Source organism: Podarcis erhardii, assembly GCF_964252035.2.
Source record: "Podarcis erhardii genome assembly, chromosome: 17".
Taxonomy (NCBI): Eukaryota; Metazoa; Chordata; class Lepidosauria; order Squamata; family Lacertidae; genus Podarcis; species Podarcis erhardii.
The window spans coordinates 32,707,118-32,733,482 of record NC_138515.1 but is presented as its reverse complement, the minus strand read 5'-3'; the positions used below and the strand labels follow the sequence as shown (position 1 = coordinate 32,733,482).

Sequence of the window (26,365 nt, the reverse complement as noted above, 5' to 3'; positions counted from 1 at the left end):
TTAAGTACTTAACCCGAGGTACCACTGTAGTTTAGGGCCTCATCAAACCTAAATCCGGCCCTGGTCTGGATGATGGGAATTGTAGTCCAAAAGCAGCTGGAGACCCAAGCCTGGGAAACCCTGAGTTAAACCAACAGTCCTTGGTCAGAGTAAGCTACAGAAGTCCATTTCATTCAATGAGAAAAAAATCTTTGGGAGGTCTATCAAACCCCATTTAATGCTATATCTTGGAATGTTTGCTTATAGAGAAACAGAGAAGGGACATTTCCATGTTTGCACTATTGAGGTGCTGCAACCCCCCCCCCCCATTTTGCTGGAACTAAAGTGATGCTTCTACAGGACTCTGTTATCTGACATTGCCATACACCAGGGCCAATAACTTTTGATACTCAGAATTAAATCTCATTCAGCAGAGGTGTCCTGCTGAAATTACCTCCCTGTGGCTCCTGCCTTCTTTTTAATTACTAGCCCCTCTTCACTGGGGGAGGAAGGGAGACTTTAAAGGTTGGTTTCCTCTCATAATTTCTACCAGCCCAGATGGCTGGTAGTTTCCGAACATGACATCCCATATTCTTTCCAGTGTACAGTAGTTTGAATGTGACCAGCGGCCACTAGAGGGCAGGGTGTTTCGTTTTTTTTAAAAAAATAAAGATTCCAAAATAATAGTTAACCTAAGTCAACTTCTCTTGCTCTGAAACAAATAGATTCCTCTGCATCTTCAGGAGCTTGAATATGTGACACTTATGCACACTTCAGTGGCTGGGCTCAGAGCCATCCCAGCACTATAATGTTCAGCAGCCCAAGACATCTTGTTGTCTAGTCGTTTAGTCCTGTACGCCTCTTCGTGACCCCCTGGACCGGAGCACGCCAGTCACTCCTGTCTTCCACTGCCTCCCGCAGTTTGGTCAAACTCATGCTGGTCCCTTCCAGAACACTGTCCAACCATCTCTTTCTCTGCCGTCCCCTTCTCCTTCTGCCCTCCATCTTCCCCAACATCAGGGTCTTTTCCAGCGAGTCTTCTCTTCTCATGAGGTGGCCAAAGTACTGGAGCCTCAGCTTCATGATCTGTCCTTCCAGTGAGCACTCAGGGCTGATTTCCTTCAGAATGGAGAGGTTTGATCTTCTTGCAGTTCATGGGACTCTCAAGAGTCTCCTCCAGCACCAGAATTCAAAAGCATCCATTCTTCGGCGATCAGCCTTCTTTGTGGTCCAGCTCTCACTTCCATACATCACTACTGGGAAAACCATGGCTTTAACTATACGGACCTTTGTTGGCAAGGTGATGTCTCTGCTTTTAAAGATGCTTTTCAAAACATTTTAGAACCACAAAAAAGAGCTTCACTCCCCTGGGAAAAGGCCTGAGTGAAGATCTGCATCAGGAACAGGGCGGGAGGAGACCAGCAGCGCCTCCTGCTTGCAGAGGAGAGTCCTAAGTTAAAGTGGGGACTTTCCGGGATCAAATCAGAAACGGGTGAGACTTCTGAAAAATGGGGACATGTGGAAGGTCTGGCTAGGGTACAAAATCACTGCGTTTTAAAAAGAAAAAAAAGGCAGAGGTAATGATTTGCTGGCTACGAACATTTCTTCTCTGCCCGCCGTCAGCAAAAGATTCCTGGGCGGTGCACCAAAAAAGTGAATAATGCAACTTAGTTTGCAGAGTTGCGCCAGAGAGGGCGGCATTTCAAGTAGACCTGCGACCCCGCTGGCGTCTGACACCCAGCCAGGGCTTCGGGAAACCGGAGCAATTCGGCTGTGATCAGAGGCGGGGCAAGCGGCGGAGAGAGGGCGGAGTGGGGTTTGGGGTGGCCGGGCGCGACGAAGGCGGAGCTGCTCGGGACTCAGCCGGAAGCCGGAGGGCGCAAAGCACACGGCACCCGCCTCGGAGCGCACACGGGATCGCCTGCGCGCAAAGATCGGCGAGGGAACCGTGCCTGGTTCTCGACGGCGCGCACGGAAGAGAAGGCGCGGCGGAGCGGGGAGAGTGGCGGCGTTGCGCGGCGCAGAGGAAGGATGCCCCGTCGGAGCACCGCGCTGCACCTCGCGGCCGGCGGGTGAGTAGCCGCGAGGGAGCTTCTGGTGCGCGTCCCAGGCGCGTCTGCTCGTAATCGGGTTCCCGGGACTTGCTGCCAAGGGGAAAGGGGGCGACAGGGCCAAATCGGCCGCGTGCCCATGGGCAAGTCGATGCAAGCCTAGGACGCAGACCTTAGAGGGGCGCACGACTGACCTTGGAGGGGCACCGTTTTCTACAAGTTCGTTGTTGCCATAAAGTTCCGAAAATAGTTTGTTTTTATAGTTTGAAATGTTATATCCTTTCTGTTTTGGAAAAGAGAAGTTTGCAATAATAATAATTGTGGTTGAAGAGATTTTGAGTTGCAGGGTTGGGAATGTGGCGGAATGGCAGCTACCAGCCGTATTGATCTCGTAGAATTATACAGTTGGGAGGGATCCTGAGGATCATCCAGTCCCCACGCCCTTATGGGGATCGAACCTGCAACCTCGGCCTTGTCTGCGCTAGGCTGCAGCCAACTGAGTTGTCCAGCTGTGTTTCCAGCAAAAAGACAGCCGAGTGCCCAGATTCTAAAGGAGTGAGGCCGGCTCACATGTGTCGGTGTAGCAGCGCTCCTTCTTGTGGGAGGAATGGGGTAGGAGGAATGTGTCAGGATTGTGTGCCAGAAGGAACAGAAAATGTCAGAGGTGCCGGTTCACTGTCGGTTGCTATCTTGGGCCCATTTGTGGTCACCTTCTCTTCCTGGCACATGAGCCATTGCAGCATGAATTCCACACACTCCAGTTGTGCGAGGACTGCATGAAATGATCTGCAAGCCTATCCACGTGGGGAAACTTACCACCCATTTAGTGTGACCTGTACGATTCCCAGTCATCTTTACAACAGCTACCAGTATTACTACTGTTGTAATGCTGACGAGAACCTGAGGCTGATGGAAGAAGTGACCTGCCTGAATAAACAGTCCTATGCATGCTTGCCAGGAAGCACTTTGCATTTCTGCAAAAAAACCCCCGAAAAGTTTCTAAGTCATGTAATTGATGATTTATAGAGCCACCCGTCAGTGCATATCCTTTACTAAAAAGTGATATTTTAAAATGCAGTGCAGGCTAATTAAAAAGCAACAAGCAAAAAAATCCACATGAGTTGCGCTCTTTGAGGACCTGCAAAGCAGCAATTGGCTCCTGTGTGCTAGCTTCTTAAAAATAAACTGAGGGTGCACTAACACAAGGAGCCCAAGCGAGCAGGATCAGAGGGAGGGAGCAAAGTTAACAAGGGTAACATTGGAGTGGAGTCCCTGAGACGATGGAATGGTGCCTTGTACACCTCCCTCTGGCAACTCCTCCAGCCAAGCTGGTGCCAAACATATTACCACTCTTTATTTCCGTCAGCGAGGAGACACTGCCCAGGCTTGCGCCCCAGGGAGGTCACTTTGGTGCTGCTGTTCGGCTTCACCCTGGAGGCACACTCCATTGTCTCTCAAGACAGAAAGAGGTCAACACCTGCATTAATAACGGGCTTTATCTATTACCGTACCCATAAAATTGTTCACATTATCCAGCAACCATCCTTCATTGAAGCTGGCGGTCACAGAGGTCTGCTGAGCTTGGCCTGGTGATAGGATGGAGGAGTTGGACCCGGCAGCTTCGACTCAACTTCTCCCACAGTTGAGATTATGAGTGTTTAATGCCTGAACAGGGCTATGTAAGTCGCAGAATTCAGCTTTCTGAGTACAGTGGACGCTCGGGTTGCAAACGTGATCTGTGCGGGATGCATGTTCGCAACCCGTGTCTGCGCACATGCAGGTTGCGATTCGGTGCTTCTGCGCATGTGCAAAGCGCAATTCAGAGCTTCTGCGCATGCACGACCGCCGAAACCCAGAAGTAACCCGTTCCGGTACTTCCGGGTTTCGGTGATCTGCAACCTGGAAAACGCAACCGGAAGCTTCTGTAACCCGGGGTATGACTGTACAGAACTTGGATCTGAGTGCAAGATTTTAGTTTGTTGATGTGGTGCTGCTGTTGTTGAGTACTCAGCCCTGGGGAAGCTCTGGGCTTCTTGCTGTTAACGGAAAAATCCGAGGGCTCCCTTGGACAAAAAGTAAAGACACCAACCAGAGTAAATTGGAGCAAATCAGCAGCCTGTAGGCTTGGCCTTTATTGACTGTTGGAACAGGGTGCTCCCCTCACTTGCAGGTGAGAGGAAAGACACAGAAAAATGGTGTGCAAGGTCTTATAAAAACTTTAGAAATTCCCCTCCTCTAGGTCAAACCCACCCCCAGAAACATCATGCATACATTACAGAAAGGAGGGGTTGAGGGAAGAGTTGTGGTGGTAACCTGAGTGTCCTGTCACCTGGCTGGTTCCCTTCTCTCCCCCTCCCCATGAGTCACTTCCAGGAGACAAAGGGGAGTTGGCAGTTTCCTGCCCCCAGAGGGAAGATCTGATCATTGTCCTTTGTTTCAGTCCATGCTGAATCCACTCCCATATGGAAGTTCTTTGTGATCTTGATTGTCTTCTGTCTAGGACTATCAGGGTTGGCATAGCAACTGGGCAGGGCTCCTGAGGATGTGCTGGGATGGTCAAGGGATTATGGCTGCCCTGTATCAAACCTTCCCCATTTTGTAGTTCTTCCTTCATGGAGTAAAATAAAAGTGGAACAGTGCAAAACCGATGTATGGTTGATTTTCTATGAATTTATAACAGAAGCGTAGCATATGTAGTGTGTGAGTGTGAGTGAAGTTTGTACAAACTGAATGATTGGGGGGGGGGGTTCCTGCTACATTGCCTTCATCTTAAGTGGAGGCAGAAGCCAGGTGCTATTTGTTGTATTAACTGATACAACTGTATTAACTGAAACGTGTAACATCTTGCCGTTCCCTTTGTGTTTATGAGAGTTTGACTATGCTGTTCCTCTGAGACTGTGTTCTTATGAATACACTCAGGCAGTGGTATCTACCTCTGAAAAGGGTATTCAAGAGGGCATGTCTTAAATCTGTAGTGTTCACACCTGGGAATGTATAGTGCTGGGTTGTTGTTTTTCCCCCAGCAGGTGGACTACATTCAGGGTCAAACTGCACATTAAGTTCTTTAAAAACATGCTTAATGCAGCTGCTTTTATTTTAAAGAAAAAAGAGCTGGTTAGTCACTGTTGCTGGTAAGGGGAGGCAATTTAATAGTGAACGATAAATTACAATCTTTCATCTCTTCCTCTGCCCAAGGCTGCAAAGGCTGGAAAAGAGGAGGAGGAGGGATCCCTTGAAACCCACCGCTGGCGCAGTGTTAGAAACTCAAATATATATGCTAGGTGCCAAATGGCCCCCTTAAACCAAGGTTGCAGTTGCCAAAACAGAAAGTCCGGTTGCCATTTTGGGGCAAGACGGCTCTAAAGTCTTATTTTTCAAAGGATGGACTGATTGTGATTGATTCATCTGGTTAATTCAGATGGCAACCTTGAGCTAAGGTTAAGAGCTTTGAGAACTTAAAGAAGAAAAGTCACTTGATCCAACGACAGTCCGTATATATATTTATATATTGGCACATTCCAACCTCTTTTTGTTAGCGGTGACTGCTCAGGCTTCACAGAAAAAAGGAATTTGGTTCCAGAAATTCCTTCCGATCGAGCAGATGAAATATAAGTGATAGAATTCTATAGGATGGAGTATTTGTGCGTGAAAACAGTCCAGATCCAATGATCCCCAAATGTCGGAAATGTCAGGTACCATAGGTGCCAACTCCCTGGGTGTCTGAGCACCCACAAAATTCCCCCTTGAAGGGGCCAGGCACCCACAAAATTCAGTGCCAGGGCCATGCACGCTGCATGGCACCCATGGTCATGGGGCCAAGTTGGCATTCCTGGCACCCATCCTGGCACCCAGGCATCTTCACTTAGTTGCAAGTGGTTGAAATGCGCCTGGCTAATTTCAAACCCTGCGTGCCACCCAACCACAACCCCACCCTTGGTAATTTTGCCAGCTTTGCCTGCCAAGGTAGTGCCATAGCTCACGTTCTTTCAATGTAGTGGAACTTCTGTTGAAATCTGCCGACTCCCAGCTGGTTATATCTTCAGGAAAAGCATAGGGCCTTCGTCTCCAGAGACCCTGCACACTATCACAACCTTCTAAATGGTTATATCCAAAATAACCCTCTGAAGCAGAATGGGAACAACATCTTACTGGGGCTGGGTACGAGAAAATGGGTTCTGCTTGGCAAATAGGGACAGCAGGACCAAGTGGATTTCGCCTACTCCTTTTTCTCTATCAGCTGCGCTGCTTACTCTGAAAACCCGGTTGTCCTCCTTCATAAGGCGTCCTCAGAACAACTCTAGAAGGTTATTCCTGGCCTAGCCTTCCAACTGCCCAACAGCTGTTCACACCCAGCCTCTCTGACCTGCTACCCTTCTGTTAACTCAAGCTGGGCACGCGCACATCTCTTGAGACGGCAAAGGGGCTTTGCTTGCAAGAAGCATCTCTGCAAGCTGAGCAGAAGACGGACACAGTTGGTTAGGTCTTTGGTTCGTGGCCAGTTCTCTCTCATCATCATCTGTCTATATTCTGCAATGGTAGAAGAACGGGAGGCTCAGGGTTGGGCCAGGAAAGGCCATCTAAAGATGTTTCATCTTCTCTCGGCAAACAAGCCCTCTGAATGGAAGGAGAAATAATTGGTTTCTTTCTGCCAGCCTTGTTGCAGGAATTGCTGTATCCATTGGAAACAGTTTCCATGGTGCATTTAAAAAATGTACTTAGTTATTTTCTGCTTTTGGAGGCAACCGTTTACCCGCTGTGCTATCATTTATTTATTTATTTGCAAGAATTGTAAGCGGTGTACATGCTGTACTTATAATTAAAAGATTTATATATTAGGCAGAGTTTCCAGGTGGTTTGCAAATGAGAGAAAGGAGGGAGGGGGAGGGGTCATGTTGTTAGGAGACCCTCTTTCCGGCATTGGGGACACGTCCTAGTCCTGGTTCTCACAAAAATCAAGCGAAATAGGAAACCTGTTTCTGGACAGATGCAGGTAGGGAGTTCACAAGGTTGAGCTCTCCTTGCTTTAAAATAAAATAATTATATCCCCGCAAGCAGAAAGCAAGCATGCCAGGGAAAATGTGTCATCCCGATAATCTAATTATTGGTGCAGAGGGATTGTTACTTTTGTATGGAAGAGCATCCAGTCGTGTCAGCTGTGCCTGCTTGCTGCCTGAAGAGATGCAGGCCGGACACAAGCTTGTCTGCTGCTAGTGAGAACGTGAATGTATAGGCAGATGTTTCAAGGTATCCAGCTACTGGTTAGTGATCTCATCTCAGCCACTGACTCACAGTTTCTAACTGTTCGGAGGCTCAGGACGGTTATTCAGAGGCAAACAACAACAGCCCTTGCCTACACGAAGAGGTCATTCCACAGTGCTTCAAAAACTCTTCGCGGCAATGACATTTTAAAGCAAGCCTCTGAGCATGTGAAGAGTGAGGTGTGGCTACCAGGTTAAAATCACCCTGGTGGGAGAACTGGATTGTTCCAAGGGGTCCCTGTGTAGCCTGTGTTCAGGGTCGAAAATGTGTGCAATGGCTTTGAACACACCCACAGCTGCTCTGTTGCATCACTTGCCAGTGCAAACTTCGCCAAGGTGAATACCCTTCATGAATGTGGAGCGGTAAATCGAGAACCTCTCACCTTGCCAGGATTCGCTCACTCAGCTAATGTCAGACCAAAACCACAGGCTGCTGCTGTCAGTTAAAGGCTGTCCTAGCAAGGGGGCCGGTTGCGTAAAGTGCAAAGCACGTTCTGGCCAAATTGGGGCAGCTCCCGCCGCCGCCCGTGCGCTGGCAATGCGTCACACAGACACCCTTTGGATTTGCCAATGATTAGCACACTGACGTCTTGGCTCCTGCCTGCTGTGAGCAGAGGTGCTCAGGGCTCCAAAGTCCACAGGGGAGGAGGTGGCCCAAACGTCACAGCTTTGCATTCTGGCATTGCCCAACACGCTTCGTTCCGCTGCGAGGCTTCCCCATGTCGCCACAGCCAGCGGGCACAGGGCGATCTTTGGAGCCCGGCAAAAGGAACAGATCCTTCTGTATGTTGGAGAGTCACCTCGTCCAATGTAGTAGAGATTGCTTCTGAGCAATCCAGCCTCACGCTGGGAATTCTCAGCTCAGGTGGCTGCGGTGGAAACAGAAGCCGAGCTGTCTTGATTCCGGATTCATTAATTCAGAGCCGGTTTCTGTGGTTCTGTCTCTGCACATAGCTAGCACAGCAGCCCCACAGCTCCCTAGTACAGTTCTGCGAGTTTCTTCTTCTGCGAGCTCCCTAGTAATTCGTTCTGCGAGTTTCTTCGTCTTGCTAATTTTTCGTCTTCCGAAGCACGGATTTTGGAAAAGCTTCAAAAATCACCAAAGTCTTCAAAAACCTCAAAAAAGGCTACCACACCGCGTGCTATGAGTTGCTCCTTGAAGTCAAGTCGCAACTGCACCCCCTGAATGCACCCTGGGTATTAACGGTTTTAAGAAAAAGGAAACAAACTTGCAAGACGTTTTCGTCTTGCGAAGCAAGCCCATAGGGAAATTCGTCTTGCGAAGCAACTCAAAAAACGAAAAACTCTTTCGTCTTGCGAGTTTTTCGTCTTGCGAGGCATTCGTCTTGCGAGGTACCACTGTATAGATTAACCCCCAATGGAATGCAGCCTTCAAGAGGAAAAAGGATGCCTATTCCTCTTGACATCCAACGCTCTTTTTAAATGTGTTGTGAGGGCGAGGAGGTTATTCATCATCATCAAACCTTTATTGGCATCACTTACAAACATTCAGAATAAATAGGCCAGTGCGATCTCATCGCCGTTTCAACAGTACAAACATTTGCCAAAGGGAAGAAGAGGCGAGCGATCTATTTCATCTCTGTGGGTCTCCAGCAAGGGCAGAATCCTGTACTGTACTTCAGTGACAAAGAAAATCAAATAGAGGAACTTAGCTACTGTCTTGGTGAGCTCCTGGTCTCTCCCTGTAATAAGAAGCATGTAACCTCTGTCTCTGGTTTCCGTGTTGGAATATGTAGATGGTCTAAAAATTGTTGGCGGAGATCATCATACATTTTACATTTAAGGGCCACATGAGCTAGAGTTTCCACCAGGTGGGCAGATCCTATCTCCTTCTGCCATACCCACAAACCTACCCAAAGGAGGTTAGAAGGATTAGAATTGAACCTAGCCAGCAGGGTGTGTGTGTGTGTGTGTGTGTGTTGGGTTGTTCTTGTTTCCAGTTTATTATGCATTTTGCAATTTTATATTGTGATTTTATGTTGTGAAATACTCGTATATAGAGCAGTCTAACAACAACAACAACAATAATAATAGTACAGTGGTACCTCGCAAGACGAATGCCTCGCAAGATGAAAAACTCGCAAGACGAAAGAGTTTTTCGTTTTTTGAGTTGCTTCGCAAGACGAATTTCCCTATGGGCTCGCTTCGCAAGACAAAAACGTCTTGCGGGTATGTTTCCTTTTTCTTAAAACTGTTAATACTCAGGGTGCATTCAGGGGGTGCAGTTGCGACTTGACTTCGAGGAGCAACTCATAGCACGCAGTGTGGTAGCCTTTTTTGAGGTTTTTGAAGACTTTGTGATTTTTGAAGCTTTTCCAAAATCCGTGCTTCGCAAGACGAAAAATTCGCAAGACGAAAAAACTCGCAGAACGAATTAATTTCGTCTTGCGAGGTACCACTGAAATAATTCCTGATCTGTCCCAACTTTCGCCTATCTTTGAAATGGAAAATATCAAATCATTCCCCAAACGTGCAAATCGATTGGAAAACGTCTCCCCGCCTCCTCTGGATCCTCATTACAGAATTATACTGTACAACCATATATGTTCTATTCCTGCACTGAGAGTATACTATAAGCATTTAGACTATGCTGTGAATATACAGCCCATTTTGATGCAACTCAGAGCTAGGACGATGGACACCCCCCCCAAAGATTTTCTGCTTTCCTCGGGGGTTTAGCAAACACCACCACATGCTCATAGGCCTTGCCACCCTCTTAGTTGGGCATCAGAACCGTTTGCTCAAAATCTACAGTTTAATTTCATTCTAATAATGAGATCTATCTTCCACTCCGATATTTCTTTTTACATTTTCTAAATATGAGATGTCCCCCCGTAAAGAAACAGAACTTCCCATAATATCCCACAAAGCCTCTAACAGCTTGAAGGTAGTGAGTCAAAGAGCAAAGGCCTTCTTCGAGAGCGCAAGACTTTCAAAAGAGGCAGCATTTCAAACCCAATTTGAACATATCTAGATTCCCCGTATTCCTATCTGAGGTCTTTTCAGTTTTTATCTGGTCATACATTGTCCCCCCTTTTTGTCTCCCAGTCTCCTGGTCTAGTTTAAAATGTATATTAACTAGAGAGGCACAGATTCTCCATACTGATAACGAAATTTCAGACAGTTTTGGTGATTCTTGTGGATAGCATTTAGAATTTGGACTGCGTGCCTGAATCGTAATTTGCTTATACTGCCACTGATGTCAGTTGCCCTGTGACCTTCTGGGGAAGGGCAGGTTAAGAAAATCTTAATAAATAGACAAATGGAGCCCCTTCTCATGAGACTTTGGGGGCACTCCTGCTGCGAAGAGCCTTTGAAGCACTGAGGAATGACCTCCTCATGTAGGCAAAGGGGTGGTTTGTTTGGGTTTTGCCTCTAAATAACTGTCTTGAGGATAGCCTCCGAACTGTTAGAAACTGGGTGCATAAGCTGGGTGCCAAAGGACAGGGTTGTAGTTGAAACGTTTGGACAAGATTGCTCTAAAATCTTATTTTTCCAATGATGGACTGACTGTGATTGATTCTTGGTTAAACACCTGGCTAGTTCAGATGACAACCTTGAGCTAGGTTAAGAATGATGAGAGCTTAAAGAAGAGAAGTCACTGGATCCCGGGAGAGTCCACATGGGGTAAATTGAAGACAAGCTGTAACAATTAACTACAACGTCGTTTGCTACTCCGGCTCAGGCTACGCAGAAAAAGCAATTTGGTTCCTGAAATTCATTCTGATTGTGCAGATAAATGATTAAAACGGGCAGAATTCTACAGGATTAAGTGTGTGAAAATAGTCGAGATCCAATGATCACCAGGCATGAGACGTCATGCAACATCCTGGCGTCCAGGCATCTTTGTTTAATTTTTTATTATTATTAAGCTTTACATTTTAATCATCAAAATATCATAGCAAATAACAACAACAAAATTACAGTTCCAAAATTTCCCCCTCCACGACTTCCCTCAACTTCCTCTTCTGTTTTTTTTATACATATTAACTTCTCTTGCTTGTTTTGATATATCTTAATTTTAAGGTAAGGACGCAGGTGGCGCTGTGGTCTAAACCACAGAGCCTAGGGGTTGCCAATCGGAAGGTCGACAGTTTGAATCCCCGTGACGGGGTGAGCTCCCGTTGTTCAGTCCCTGCTCCTGCCAACCTAGCAGTTTGAAGGCATGCCAGTGCAAGTAAATAAATAGGTACCGCTCCGGTGGGAAAGTAAACAGCGTTTCCATGTGCTGCTCTGGTTCGCCAGAAGCGGCTTAGTCCTGCTGGCCACATGACCCGGAAGCTGTCTGTGGACAAACGCCGGCTCCCTCGGTCAGTAGAGCGAGATGAGTACACAGCCCCAGTCATCCGCAACTGGACCTAACGGTCAGGGGTCCCTTTACCTAATTTTAACATCTTTAAATTAATTATTATTATACTCTTCTCCATTTCACATCACCATTATAATTCCTGTTGTTGTTGTTGTTGTTGTTGTTATTTTTAAAATTGTAAAAATTATGTTTTCTTTAATCTCACTTATCATCGAATTCAAATCTAGTTTAGTGGTGGCCAATTTTTTATAATCTAGCATCCTTCTTAACTTTCAACCAAGTTACAATGTTTTTGTAAATACATCTTAAATTTCTTCCAATCTTCTTCAATCCTCTCTTCTCCCAGGTCTCGGATTCTGCCAGTCATCTCGGCCAGTTGCGTATAGTCCATCAGCTGCATCTGCCACTCTTCCAGTGTGGGTAGATCTTGAGTTTTCCAGTTTTTAGCAATGAGTATCCTTGCTGCCGTTGTTGCATACATTAAAAATGTTCGATCCTTCTTTAACACCTTCTGGCCGACAATACCCAGGAGGAAGGCCTCTGGTTTCTTAGTGAAGGTATACTTAAATACCTTTTTCAGTTCATTATATATCATTTCCCAGAAGGCCTTCACCTTAGGGCATGTCCACCAGAGGTGAAAGAATGTTCCTTCATTTTCTTTACATTTCCAACATTTATTATCAGACGAATGGTATATTTTGGCAAGTTTAACTGGGGTCATGTACCATCTATATATCATTTTCATTACATTTTCCTTCAGAGCATTACAAGCAGTGAAGTTCAACCCAGTGGTCCATAACCTTTCCCAGTCCTCAAACATGATGTTATGCCCAATGTCCTGTGCCCACTTTATCATAGCCGATTTAACCATTTCGTCTTGTGTATTCCATTTTAACAGCAAGTTATACATTCTAGATAGTACCTTAGTCTTTGGTTCTAACAATTCTGTTTCTAATTTCGATTTCTCCACCTGGAACCCTAACTTTTTGTCATTTTTAAAAACTTCTTTAATCTGAGCGTAATGTAACCAGTCTCGCACTTTATCCTTCATTTTCTCCAAACTCTGCAATTTCCAATTGTCTCCATCTTTTTCTAATATTTCCCAATATTTTGGCCATTTGGCCTCCATATTGGGTCTTTTTCGGGCCTTAGCTTCCAGAGGCGAAAGCCACCTCGGAGTCTTGTTTTCCAATAAGTCTTTGTATTTTGTCCAGACATTAAATACTGCTTTCCTAACAATATGGTTCTTAAAGGCCTTATTGATCTTAACTTTGTCGTACCATAAGTATGCATGCCAACCAAAAGCATTGTTGAAACCTTCCAAATCCAGTACGTCAGTGTCCTCGAGAAGTAGCCAGTCTTTTAGCCAGCAGAAAGCTGCGGCTTCATAGTACAGCTTTAAGTCTGGCAGGGCAAAGCCCCCTCTTTCTTTCGCATCAGTTAATATCTTAAACTTAATTCTGGGCTTTTTGCCCTGCCAGACAAATTTAGAAATATCTTTCTGCCACTTCCGGAAGCACTCCGTCTTGTCCACAATCTGTAGTGTTTGAAACAAAAACAACAGGTTCCCAGTCTTTCTTTAAAATCTCTTTTCTCGAATTCCCAGGCGTCTTCACTTGGTTGCAAGTGGCCGATGGTGAGGTGCAAAAGGCGCCTGGCTAATTTTGAACACTGCCTTTGAACCTTGCCCTGACCCTGCATTTCCTCTCCCCTCTTCCCAGATTTGGTGGCACGGCTGGAGCCATCTTGACCTGCCCTTTGGAGGTGGTGAAGACCCGCCTGCAGTCTTCCTCGCTGGCCGTGAGGCCGCTGTGCCTTCCTGCGGTGCAGATGCAAGGGGTGAACGGAGCACTGATCCGCCCCGGACTGCCCTCCATAGGGGCTCTTCAGCTCTTGAGGTGAGCGACCGAGACAGGAATAGCTGTGGGGGATCCTTGGGAGGTTCCCATGGGTGGGATTCCCTTGTTTTGTACCTCCGTTTGCGCTGGCGGCGGCAGCTTTTCCTGCACCCCGAGGCAGAGGGCGGAAACTGACCTTCTCATTCATTCTCTCCTTTCACAGAACCATCCTAGAGAAAGAAGGGATCCGCTCCCTCTTCCGAGGCCTGGGGCCCAATCTAGTCGGAGTTGCACCTTCCAGGTAAAATGGTGTTTACAAGGCCAGGGTTCCTGTTCCTGGTTCCCCAAGCAGAACTTTCACAGGGATTCTCGTCGAAATCAACCCTCAAAAGGGTCCAGAAATCTCCTGCTAGGGTTGGGTGATACCTGGTTTTCAACATCGTGATAGAGCGCCAGCTAAACATCGTGATATATCACGATATCTGAAATAAGGATGGAGCTATATAGAGGCTTTGGCTGGCTTCACGGTTTTCCGGCATTGTGATTTTTGCATAGCACACGCGCACACGCGCACACCCACCCACCCTGTTTCATGATATATTGCCAGGTCAAAAACTATGTAACCGATATCACGATACGGACTCAAGGGGGACACATCTAAGACCCATGACCTTGGGTTGTGCAGTTTGCTAGTGGGTGACCAAAAAACGGGGTACTTGAGTCATGCATTTGCCTAGTTTTTTTACATTATACAAAGGCTCAGCCTCTGAGCCTTTTCGATGCTTTTCCTGTAAACAGCAGATCATTGTTCGTACAGAGCAGAAACCGGAGGAGAGACAAGTAAGCATGCAAATGAGCACTTCTGGCCACCACAGACGTCACATTCACATGAGAAGGAACCAAGAGCTGCTTTCAGCCTTTAAACCCCCTGAATCTGGGCAGGAGCACAGGCTTATCGGGGCGAATCTAGAGCAGATTGCTTGTCGTTGCTTCTGTGGGTTAAGTAGCTTAAAAGAACTCAATTCCTTTCCCTCCCCCTTTCCAGGGCCATTTATTTTGCTGCATATTCGGGCGCCAAGGAGAAACTCAACACGGTGTTCGCGCCAGAGTCTAAGAAAGTTCACATGCTTTCGGCGGCCTGTGCAGGTAAAATGGACATCTGTTTGGGTGTCCTCGGGTCATTTCACCTGTTGTGTTCCGAGCTTTGAAGAAAGGTCGAGAGAATGTGTTTTTTAAAATAAATATGATTTACCGCAGCAAGGAGTAAAGGAAGACTCCTAGATACACATTTGCGCATGTGTGCTGTGCAGCAGCAGTTTCGCAGAGCAGCACTGCTTACCTGACCTCCTGGTTATGTCACTGCAGCACAGCTGGACGGAGAGGAGCATGGCAGCAGCATGGTTGGCATGGTAGATCCCACACTGCTGGCGCATTTGCAGTGTGCCAACCTTGCCACTGCTGCACCCTTCTCTGCCCGCTGTGCTGCAGCGACTTCAGCTGGAGTTCAGATGAGTGGCATAACTGCACACCTTCAAATTCTGGGGTTACACATGTTGGAAAGCTGCAGCTGGCAGCGGGTTGTACAGTGGTGCCCCGCAAGATGAATGCCTCGCAAGATGAAAAACTCGCTAGATGAAAGAGTTTTCTGTCTTTTGAGGTGCTTCGCAAGACGAATTTCCCTATGGGCTTCTTGCAACTATGGAGTTCTTGCAAGTTTTTTCCCTCCCCCCCCTTTTTCTAAGGTGCTAATAGCCGCTAATAGCCGCTAAACCGCTAATAGCGCTAATCCGCTAATCCGCTAATAGCCGTGCTTCGCAAAATGAAAAAACCGCAGGACGAAGAGACTCGCGGAACGGATTAATTTCATCTTGCGAGGCACCACTGTATATATGTGGCAAAGCAGGGATGCATACCATCTTTATATATGTCTGCTAATACAGTGGCACCTCGGTTTTCGAACATCTCCATTGACGAGCATTTCGGTTTTTGAACGCCATAAACCTGGAAGTAAATGCTTTGGTTTTCGAACGCGCCTCAGAAGTCAAACCAGAAACGCAGCTTCCATATTGAGTTTCCATTTGGAGGCTACCGTACTGAGTTTTTGGTTTTCGAACGTTTCGGAACTCGAACGGTCTTCCGGAACGGACTACGTTTGAAAACCGAGGTACCGCTGTATGGGTGAATGCATTTTCTTCCTTGCATCTGTGAGGGGGACGTTGCAGGCTTGAAGCAGCCCGTTGCTTCCTTCTTTCTGCTTTAAGTGCTAAGGAATGAGGTCAGGCAGAGGTGGCGGGTGACAAAGGGGAAGGCAGAGCGAAAGCTAAAATCCATGGGTAGAACTCACAGTCTGAGTTAAGCTCTTGCACAGCCGCCACTGAAATCTATGAAACAGTTAAGCTTGTAATTTCATCCCATTGAAATCAGCTGGATATGAAAACTTTGGATTAGACGCCAGAGAACCTCAGAACAGGTCCCTACAAATTGCAAATGTCTTCCACAAAGCACAAGTTTCACCTTGGTACCTTCTCCTTCCTGCAGGAGTCACTTCTTCCACTTTGACAAACCCCATCTGGCTGGTGAAGACCAGAATGCAGTTGGAAGCCAGGTAAGGAAATCCTGGCTGCTTGCCAGTTCATAACTTTGTTTTGAGCCACCGGGACTGGCAGAATTTGATTCCGGACATAATGGAAGACTGGTAGACAAGACAAGCCACTTGCACATAACTGCAGGAGGGCAATTGGGTGTACGCTGCGATTCCACCAAAGCTCAGAATTTGGCACGGAGCACAGAATTCTGCTGCCTAAGAGCCCGAGTCTCTCCTCCCCCCTTAATCTCTTTGAAGTTGCAAATGAATATGCAAAAGCATGCCCAATGCCGGGTGCATCTCAGTAGCCAAACGAGTTCTGGGTCAGATTTCACATGGTTAGAAGGTGGGGCAATAATCCTCCTGCCCCCTCCCTGACTAGAAGCCAAATCAAGCATGCAGAATAAGAAACAACAAACATGCACAGTGTCTCTTGATTTCTGCGATTTGTACAGGTTGCGGAATTCAGTTTCTCGGAATTCAAGTTGCCATGGCACAACATTTCATTTTTAATGCAGTTTAGTGCATTAAATGAGTGGAGCTCAGCAGTTCCCGACTGCGTTTTCTGTTCTCTGCAGGGCCAAAGACGAGCGGCGCACCAGCGGCTTCCAATGCGCCATGCGCATTTATCACAAGGAGGGCTTGCGAGGCTTTTACCGCGGGATCACTGCCTCGTACGCTGGCGTCTCTGAAACCATCATCCATTTTGTAATCTACGAGGCCCTGAAGCAGCGAATCAGAGAGCACCGGTCGTTCCTGACTCCGACTCCTATCTTTTCCCCAAGCAGCCAGGACTTCCTTGGGCTGATGGCAGCAGCCGCCGTTTCCAAAACATGTGCCTCGTGTATTGCCTACCCACACGGTGAGCTGCTCTGTGTTCCAGGCTCTCTCTCCCCCCCCCCAAACCTGTCTGGCCAGAACTGGAGGAGCTTTCTCCAGAGGACTGGATAACTAATCTCTTTTCTCTTTCCTTCCTGCTCCCTGCAGAGGTCATCCGGACACGGCTGAGAGAAGAGGGCTCGCGTTACCGCTCCCTTGTCCAAACTCTGCAGCTTGTGGTCCGGGAAGAGGGCCCTGGCGCTCTTTACCGTGGGCTCCTGACTCATCTGACCCGCCAGATCCCCAACGCGGCCATCGTCATGGTCACCTATGAACTGATCATTCATTTGGCAACCAAAATGTGATGCTTCCCCCTCCCTGAGAATTGGCTATTGTTGGCGTGTGCCTTTAGGAACGTGAAGCCTTGATCACAATGATCACATTTCCCCGTTCCATGGTTCGATGATGCCGTGGGAAAGGCTTGGAAGCTAGTGGCCTGTCTGTAATCTTTTGTTTGCGAGCCTCTTCAACTGTGCTGGGCCTCTCATCAGACTCCTTAAAAGACATCAGTGGGCAAGGGACCACTCAAAGATGCAGTTGGACAGATGCAAGAGTTTTACATGCAGAAATGTATGCGTACGGAGGGTGGCTCGGCTGGCAAACACTCTTCCCCAGTGCTCCTGCCTGGCCAGGCTCCAGTGTGCTGGTTGTGCAATTCAGTGCAGAGGAAAGTGTTCTGCTCTACTTCCCCTGTGGCCCAAGTCCAGCTTGCCAGTTGGCCAGGAAGGCAGAGGGCTTGTACGGAAGCCACGTAAAATGAAAGAAAAGCACCAGGGAAGCGGCGCGGTGCATCACTGGTTAGTCTCAAAGGGAGGACTCCCCTGGCACTGACACCCTGCAATGGGCCTCCAACTCTTGCTGAAGACATTGATGGTTCCTTCCTTCCCTTTTGAGTTTGCCGCTGGCAACTTGCCATCTCCTGAAGGCAGGCAGGACAGCTGTGCCCTTGGAAGTTCAGGGTCAGCTCCTGGCCCCTGCTCACGGAAGCACAGAAGCAACATAGTCAAAGAGCCCTGGGGTTTTGGGTCCCTGCTGTAAAGAGAAACGGTTCGCTGTGGACAACTGGCAGGCTTACTTTCTATTGCCTTGCTTATGTATGTATTCCACTGTAGAGCTTGCCTCCCTAACAGGAGAGGCATGGGGAGAACAAAGGCATCTAGGGTGGGGTATATTTCAAGGGGGCATGAGGTTGCTGTGCTGCGATGGGGTGAAGGGCAGCCTGAATGTGAAATTTGGTGTGTCCTCCTGTGCGTAGCTTTATGGGGGTTCACTGACTTCTGACTCCATTTGTTGCATAGGAGTAAGGATGCAACACATTCTTAGACAAACCGAAATTATTATATGTTTTAAGTTAATGTTTCTTTGTGTTTTTTAATAAAGTATTTTATTAAAAAAAAAAAAAAAACCAATGTTAACACAGTTCTATCTGGTAGAGTATGAGACTCTTTTAATTTCAGGGTTCTGGGTTCAAACACCAAGCTAAGTGTAATGGTTCTAGGGGGTTGCTCGTGCGTAAGTCGTCGCCACACCTGGCTGGGTTGCCTGAGTGAACCTTTTCTGTCCGGACAGCCACCCATCCGGGGCTGTCTCAATCGCTGGCAGAATCCGTCAGTGGGCGTTTCTTGAACTTCTTCCAGCAAAGAAGCTCTTTGACGCCTAGTCTCCTCCTACTCTCCCTGCGCGGAAGTCTTCTGCGCAGGGAGGGTGTGGGCAGCGGAGGACCCGTGCTCTCCCCGCTGGTCTCCTGTGAGGAGTCCAGGAGCATTTTCTCCGATTCCCCCATCTGCCCCCCTTCTCCACTGGTGCTACGCTGATTTCCTTCCCCAGCGGAGGGGCTGCCTCTCTCCCTACTGGGACCCTCTCTGGCATCCCTCTGGAGCCTTCCCTCCGCCTCTGGCTCCGATGGCAGTTCCCTGACACTAAGCAAAAGATTCCTGCATTGCAGGGGGCTGGACTAGATGACTCTGGTGGTCCCTCCCAACTCCACAATTCTCTGATTGCTCTTCACTGGGATCTGGTGCCAGACTCTTCTACATTGTTAAGACTCGTCCAGGAGCCCAGAGGCTGGGGAGACCCTCTGATTGAACCATCGCAGGAAGCAACCATTGGGGCAACCAAATCCTTTTCTTACTAATGAGATATTGGAAGACCCTCAGCCTTTATCCCTTTTCTATTCTTGTAATTACTACCATGGGGTGGAGAAGTTATTAAAAGAAGAAAGCTATCTCACCAAAGGAAGAACGTCCATTATTCCAGACCTTACATTTTTAAATCCTTTTTTTATTTTAAAATCTGCTCCATTTTTCTTCTTCACATCATGTATTTCCTTCACTCGTTATTGGAATATTATTGACAATTTTACAAAGCGACACAAGCTGCAGGTCTTTTTTGTTTGTTTGTTTCTTTGCATCAAACAAGAAAACAAGAATGAACCTCAAACAACGACATTGAAAAAATATACAATATATATATATATAGTATCTTGGGGTGTCTTGTCGTACCCCTGGGTTTGCTGCTGCCACCCCAATTCCCGGCCCTCTCCCTTTTTTATCATGCCAATCCAGTTTACCCTTCTCTGGAGCGAAGGGGGTCCTCTGCCGGAGACCAGAGTTAGGGGGCTCTGCCCCACTTGAGCTGAAGCAAGCGGCTGGAGAGGTGGGAGGAGCCAAGGTCCTGGTCAAAGAGAGGCTCCTCCTCCTGGGCGCTGCTATCGAAGGGCAGCAGACAGAACAGTGGGCCTATGCTGGGGCAAGGTCAAGTGGACATCTTGAGAGCCAGATTTTATGGGGGGGGGCAATCTGAGGCACGAGGCACCATTAATCCACCGTGATGCTCTTGCATTCTGTTCCATTTTAAAGACACTTGCGCAGGAGAACTTCCCGGTGGATTGTGCTCCGTGTTAATTCGTGGGAAGGGAAGGTGCCAATTGGATTCTCTGCCTCATGCGCCAAAATCTCATGTCTTAGGGGTCAGTCTCCGCTGTGCAAATACAAGAGGTCTGGAGAATGCAGAGCGGGGGGCGGGAAGAGGAAAAGGGGGGGGAGGCCAGACACATACCCCCACCCCCCCAGTGACTAAACATAAGCAGGACCTCCCTCTTTCGCTGGCGTTCCTCTCCCCCATCCATCGCATGCCTCTAGAAGCGGCAAGGGGCATCATGCTTGCCCACAATGCGCTGGTCATCGGCCACGTCGCTGCCTGGGCTGTCCGGTGATTCAGAGTCACTGCTTTCCTCTTCCTCCTCTTCAACTACTTCTCTGACGGTCGACCCAGAAACTTCTGCTGCCCTCTCCTGGCAACTCTGGTATGACTAGAAAGAGAAGGTAAAAAGGTAAAGGACCCCTGGACGGTTAAGTCTAGCCAAAGGCGACTGGGATGTGGCGCTCATCTTGCTTTCAGGCCGAGGGAGCTGGTGTTTGTCCACAGACAGCTTTCCGGGTCCTGTGTCCAGCATGACTAAACCGCTTCTGGTGCAATGAAATACAGTGACGGAAACCAGAGCACAAGGAAACGCCGTTTACCTTCCCACTGCAGTGGTACCTATTTATCTACTTGCACTGGCATGCTTTCAAACCGCTAGGTTGGCAGGAGCTGGGACTGATCAACGGGAGCTTACCCCGTCATGGGGATTTGAACCGCCGACCTTCTGATCGGCCAGCCCAAAAGGCTCAGTGGTTTAGACCACAGCGCCAGCTGCGTCCCTAAAGAGAAGGGAGGAAGTGACAATCGAGCAAAAGGCTTGGAATAGCCAGGGAAAAGGCCAGAATGATTTTGGCTGGCTGGCTGGCTGAAGGCAGGCTGAGAGATGCCTTGGACAGAGCCGTAGCTATGGGGAGGCTAGCCTGGTTTTTTTGCCCCAGTTGAAGCCTTCAGAGGGGTGCCCCTGAGAATCCCAGCCTATGTGTGTGTGTACACAAATGTGTGTGAAGGGGGTGCCAAACTGGGTCTTTGACCAAGGTGAAATAAAGCCTAGTTTCGCCCCACCTTGGACTCCAGTGCTGTGGGGCACAAGACCCTCTTGAGGTGACTGTGCTGCAAGATCTGGACTCACTCCCAATGGTGTAGTGTTGGTTGTCGCCGCCTAGGGCAGGCGCACGTACTGGGCATGGGGGGTGGTCCAGCTCAGCCCCCCCCCCTGCAGTGACCCCATTGGAGCAAGGGGGGAGCCTGGCTAACCAACGTGGCCCTTGGCTGGTGAAGAGGAGCACTGGACTGGGCTTCTCTGGGATCATCTGCATGGCTGCACCTGGTTTGTGCCCCCTCAAAAGTTGTGCACCCAGGGCCACAGCACCACTGGCACACCCACAATATGCCCCTGCTCTCCATCTAGATTCAGGTGTAAATGTATGAATAAATCATATTTCTTAAAGCTACAACAGCCTCTGCCACGTCTTCAATTCTCCAAAGGAGCACAGACCCCTGGAATCACATACACGGCTCGGCCCTGATTGGTGTTGCTTGCAACACTGGTGTCAGAAGTGGAGTCTCTTTCCTGCCCTGCTCCCTCCCCAATCTTCCCTCCCTCCGCTCACCTCCATGGGGTTGACGATGATGGTGAGAGCAGAGTCGTCCCAGAACATCTCGCTCTCCTTGGCCTGGGCACCTCCGTGGCTCCCTGCGGACTCGCCTGTGCCCTCGCGCTCGCCCCCTCGCCTGTGCAAGGAGTGGATGCGTAGGACGCCCAGGATAACCATGAGAGCCAGGAAGCCCACACAGACCACAATGATGATGGTGGCAGCGCTGGGGACCACTGCGGGGAAAGAGAAAGGGGGAGGATAAAGCCAGTTTGTTTCGTGGCTGCCCACGGAGAAGAAGAAGAGTTTGGATTTGATATTCCGCCTTTCACTCTCTTTAAGGAGTCTCAAAGCGGCTAACATTCTCCTTTCCCTTCCTCCTCCACAACAAACCCTCTGTGAGGTGAGTGGGGCTGAGAGACTTCAGAGAAGTGTGACCGGCCCAAGGTCACCCAGCAGCTGCAGGTGGAGGAGCGGGGAAGCGAACCTGGTTCCCCAGATTACGTGACTGCCGCTCTTAACCACTACACCACACTGGCTCAGGAAGCTAGGATGTGGTTCCGGAGGGCAGGCTTTTCGTTGCAGAAGCTGCATACGCCAAACTTCAACGGGACACCCTCCCTAGAACCTGCTGCTCCCAAGATGTGGAGATGGCCGGTGGTTTAGAGGCCTGTCGAAAAGGAGTAAGTGGATTCTATGGAGAACAGGTCTAGCACCCATGGGAGCTAAATGGAGCTTCCCGGTTCAGAGACACTATATCTGCATACAGTAAGGCAGTTCTTCTGTTTCGCTCATCAAGAGTACAGATATCCTGCCACAGATTCCTAGTATCACCCCAGACCTTTGCCTTGGCTCTTTTCAGCTGGTATTCCAATGATCTCCAGTTTCTCCTTTCATGTACTGCTTAATATACATTGGTGTCCTGCCCTTTCCTGAAAGCTCAAGCGTATTTAAAACAGATCAGCTGCTAAGGAAAAGGCACACAAGCCATTTAGGGATTTAGAGGTAAAAATAGCATCTTGAATATTGGGAGTCCCTGCCCTGGGTAGTGTGCCTAGATACCTCACTGACAGCACCGAGGTTAAAGCCTTATTGCTTGAAAAAACGTTTACCTGGCTGTCCCAAGTCAAAGGGAGGAGTAACAAGGTACAGTGGTACCTCGGGTTAAGAACTTAATTTGTTCCAGAGGTCTGTTCTTAACCTGAAACTGTTCTTAACCTGAGGTACCACTTTAGCTAATGGGGCCTCCCGCTGCCGCTGCCCCGCCACCACACGATTTCTGTTCTCATCCTGAAGCAAAGTTCTTAACCCGAGGTAATATTTCTGGGTTAGCGGTGTCTGTAACCTGGAGCGTATGTAACCCGAGGTACCACTGTAAGCTACCGTACTTTTTGCTCTATAAGACGCACCAGACACAAGACGCACCTAGTTTTTGGAGGAGGAAAACAAGAAAAAAAATATTCTGAATCTCAGAAGCCAGAACAGCAAGAGGGATCGCTGCGCAGTGAAAGCAGCAATCCCTCTTGCTGTTCTGGCTTCTGGGATAGCTGCGCAGCCTGCATTCGCTCCATAAGACACACACACATTTCCCCTTACTTTTTAGGAGGGAAAAAGTGAGTCTTATAGAGCAAAAAATACGGTACTTGGTAAGAACTCTTCTTTGTTTATCTGCTTCTTGGCATCCCACTGTGGAAGGATAGGATTCTCTGAAGCCTGACACCTGGACTAAAGTAAAATACGCTGGGGTATCCAGTCACAGACCTCATCAACTTTGACCCCAAAATTGAGTGTGCCACCCTCTCTCACCCCCTTTTCTCAGTATATGTGCCACTTCACAGTAGCGTGCCAATCGGTACGTACTGGAGTTGCGGTGGGGGCTAGCCAGGCTGTGGCCAGAGAGTTCTGGAGGCAGATGGTGTCCGCGGTGCATGAACTGCTGGGCGCTCATAATGTGGTTCGGGTGAGCAGCTCTGTTCATGTTGTGAAGGACGTTGACCTGCAACGAGAAACCCGCAGTCGGGATTCTTGGTTCCGGGCTGCTGACACCCACCTCAGCCGCAGCCCGATTCGCAGACATTTTGAATTGCGCGCCCTCCCTTCCGGTGCGCTTACCTCAACGGTGAACTCGTTGCTGGAGTAACGGCCGTTCATCTCGGTGCAAGAAAGGCGGAACTTCCTCTCATAAAGGGCGGCGCCGTGATGGATGCAATAGGAGACTTGGCGAAGAATCTCCTCATAGACAGCAATGCTCTCCACGCCTAGAAATGGGGAAAGATACCCAGGCGGAGGTCAGGGGTGGGAGGGGAGGGTTAAAGCTTCCAAGCTGGCTGAGCTCAGGCTTTGCAATATAAACTAAACTTCCCATGCAAAACCCTGCTTTATCACTGCAAAACAGAGGTGGCTGAAAATGCATAGGTAAAGGTAAAGGTACCCCTGCCCGTGCGGGCCAGTCTTGACAGACTCTGGGGTTGGTGCGCCCATCTCACTTAAGAGGCCGGGGGCCAGCGCTGTCCGGAGACACTTCCGGGTCACGTGGCCAGCGTGACAAAGCTGCATCTGGCGAGCCAGCGCAGCACACGGAAACGCCGTTTACCTTCCCGCCGGTAAGTGGTCCCTATTTATCTACTTGCACCTGGGGGTGCTTTCGAACTGCTAGGTTGGCAGGCGCTGGGACCGAGCAGCGGGAGTGCACCCCGCCGCGGGGATTCGAACCGCCGACCTTCCGATCGGCAAGCCCTAGGCGCATATAATGCATATGAAAATGCATATAAGTGCTTAAATTCTCCCTTGCAAGTTACTGCTCCTTCATTCCACCTTTCCTCATTGTATAGTTCCTTACATCTTTACCTCATAAATAAGCATCTGGAATTCAGGGTCAGGAAAGAAGCCTTAGCAGGGAAGGGGGGGGAGATACTGGGTGGGGAAAGATTAAGCGTCACCCTCACTGCTTCTTCACTTCAAATCATCCATTTCACACACAGTTGCCAATAAGACAGAGCCTATCAGGCTTCTAGCCTACCTAGATACCTAGAATGCTGATGTGTTTCTAGTTTCCTGCTGGTTTTATTTTATATTATTAAATTTTAGTGGGTTTTTTTTTTACTAATAATTTTATTGCTTGATTCTTTTCAAAAGCCACTTTGAAGGTTTTTTAAAAAATATATATATAATCATGAGGTAAATAAATTCCATGTTTAAACCCTCTCCCAACCCCTGTTGCAGTTTACTTCCCTGAAGTCTGCTTTTCTTGCCCCCCCCCCCCCCGTAACCAAACTCACTTCCAGTACTGGGGCTTAGATAAGAGACAGAAATACCTGGATAGAGAGATACAGGGAAGGTGGGAGGAGGGGTCTCTGTACATATACCACTGCACAACTCATTTGTCGTTGAAATCTAACTCACGCCCACCCACCTACCCTCTTCGTAGATCAGTGTTTCCCGAACTTGGGTCTCCGGCTGTTTTTGGACTATAAGTCCCAAGTTTGGGAAGCACTGTTATAGATGATTGGGGCAGATCTCGCTTTAACAAACCACTACCAGTAGTTTGGAAGGGACGCGGGTGGCGCTGTGGGTTAAACCACAGAGCCTAGGACTTGCCGATCAGAAGGTTGGTGGTTTGAATCCCCACGACGGGGTGAGCTCCCGTTGCTCGGTCCCTGCTCCTGCCAACCTAGCAGTTTGAAAGCACATCAAAGTGCAAGTGGATAAATAGGTACCGCTCCGGCGGGAAGGTAAACGGCGTTTCCGTGTGCTGCTCTGGTTCGCCAGAAGTGGCTTAGTCCTGCTGGCCACATGACACGGAAGCTGTATGCCGGCTCCCTTGGCCAATAAAGTGAGATGATTGCTGCAACCCCAGAGCCGGCCATGACTGGACCTAATGGTCAGGGGTCCCTTTACCTTTATCTTACTGGTTTGGCTGTGAGGACATGAATAACAGAATCATAGATCTGTAGAGCTGGAAGGAACCATGAGGGTCATCCAGCACAACATGGGTCTCAAACCCCTCATCCTGAGATTAAGAGTCCCATGCTCTACCGTCTGAGCTATCCCAGCGTATGGGATATATGAAAGCTATCCGTTGGGTAACCAGGGCTTTATCATCCCAGGGACCCTTCAGCATGTCCAGACTGTGTTGTGATGGAGAAGGTTGAGGCCAGAAAAGATGCACACCTGTGACACTGAGGTAGGCAGAGGTGTTGATGAGCTCCAGGCCTCGCTGCTGCAGGGAGGCTCCATCTAAGACCAGATACTCCCTCTCAGGGTCCAGGTCCTCTCCAACCAGGGAGATCTCGCAACCATCCAGATTGTGAACAATCTCGTCCGACATCCGCGTATCTGCCACTGCAAGGGAGAGAAGTCAGGGAAGACTTACGAGAGAAGGGAGGGAACCTCGTTTATTTGTTGCATCCACACTCCACCCTTCCTCCCAAGGAACCCCAGAGATGCATTTAAGTGGCTCTACTAAGCGGTTGGCATCAAAATATAGGTTTGGCCAGGAAAATTATATTGTAAAGGTGAGCACATGCAGTGGTCGGAGGTGCTGATAGGTTTCGGGAGGGGGGGGCAAGGAAGATGGCCTCTGGGGGCCCCTCACACCACACCCCTTTCTCTGCACCCTCATCCCCAGTTACCATCCAGATAAGAACTGGGGAGAATAGGATCATTTTCTTTCACTCACTAGAAACAGAAAGGGGCTCATTCTCCTGCTTCTTATCTTACCTTTCTGCTTCTCTAACCTTTCTTGAAAACAAAAGAGCTTACACCCATTCAGTATAGAAAGGGGAACAGAGAGACGGCCTGCATATTTTATTTTATTTTATTTAAATTTTATTTTTTGCATTGCATTGCATTTCTGTACCACTTAATCAACAAAACCTCTAAGCTGTTTGCATAAAATATAAATTAAAAATACTGATGAAATGAGATACAAAA

At 48.5% G+C, this 26,365-nt stretch overlaps 2 protein-coding genes across 2 annotated transcripts in view; one reads left to right on the top strand and one right to left on the bottom strand.

The window, feature by feature from the left end:
* The first annotated feature begins 1,836 nt into the window (after positions 1 to 1,836).
* LOC309332359 (solute carrier family 25 member 36-A-like) lies at positions 1,837 to 18,342 on the top strand. The gene is made up of 7 exons (XM_081845524.1): positions 1,837 to 2,051; positions 13,340 to 13,516; positions 13,680 to 13,757; positions 14,502 to 14,602; positions 15,995 to 16,061; positions 16,619 to 16,902; positions 17,028 to 18,342. Exons 1-7 carry the CDS (start codon positions 2,011 to 2,013, stop codon positions 17,222 to 17,224), a joined length of 945 nt encoding a protein of 314 aa, XP_081701650.1. The 5' UTR covers positions 1,837 to 2,010; the 3' UTR covers positions 17,225 to 18,342.
* Positions 18,343 to 19,178: 836 nt separating this feature from the next.
* Positions 19,179 to 26,365, bottom strand: part of CLSTN3 (calsyntenin 3) — a 34,768-nt gene continuing 27,581 nt past the window's right edge. The window contains exons 14-18 of the mRNA XM_081844913.1: positions 25,604 to 25,774; positions 23,546 to 23,691; positions 23,294 to 23,429; positions 21,452 to 21,669; positions 19,179 to 20,229 (exon numbers count right to left, since the gene is read on the bottom strand). Of these exons, the coding sequence (XP_081701039.1) occupies positions 20,056 to 20,229; positions 21,452 to 21,669; positions 23,294 to 23,429; positions 23,546 to 23,691; positions 25,604 to 25,774 (845 nt within the window). The 3' untranslated portion in view covers positions 19,179 to 20,055. The remainder of the gene's footprint in view (positions 20,230 to 21,451; positions 21,670 to 23,293; positions 23,430 to 23,545; positions 23,692 to 25,603; positions 25,775 to 26,365) is intronic.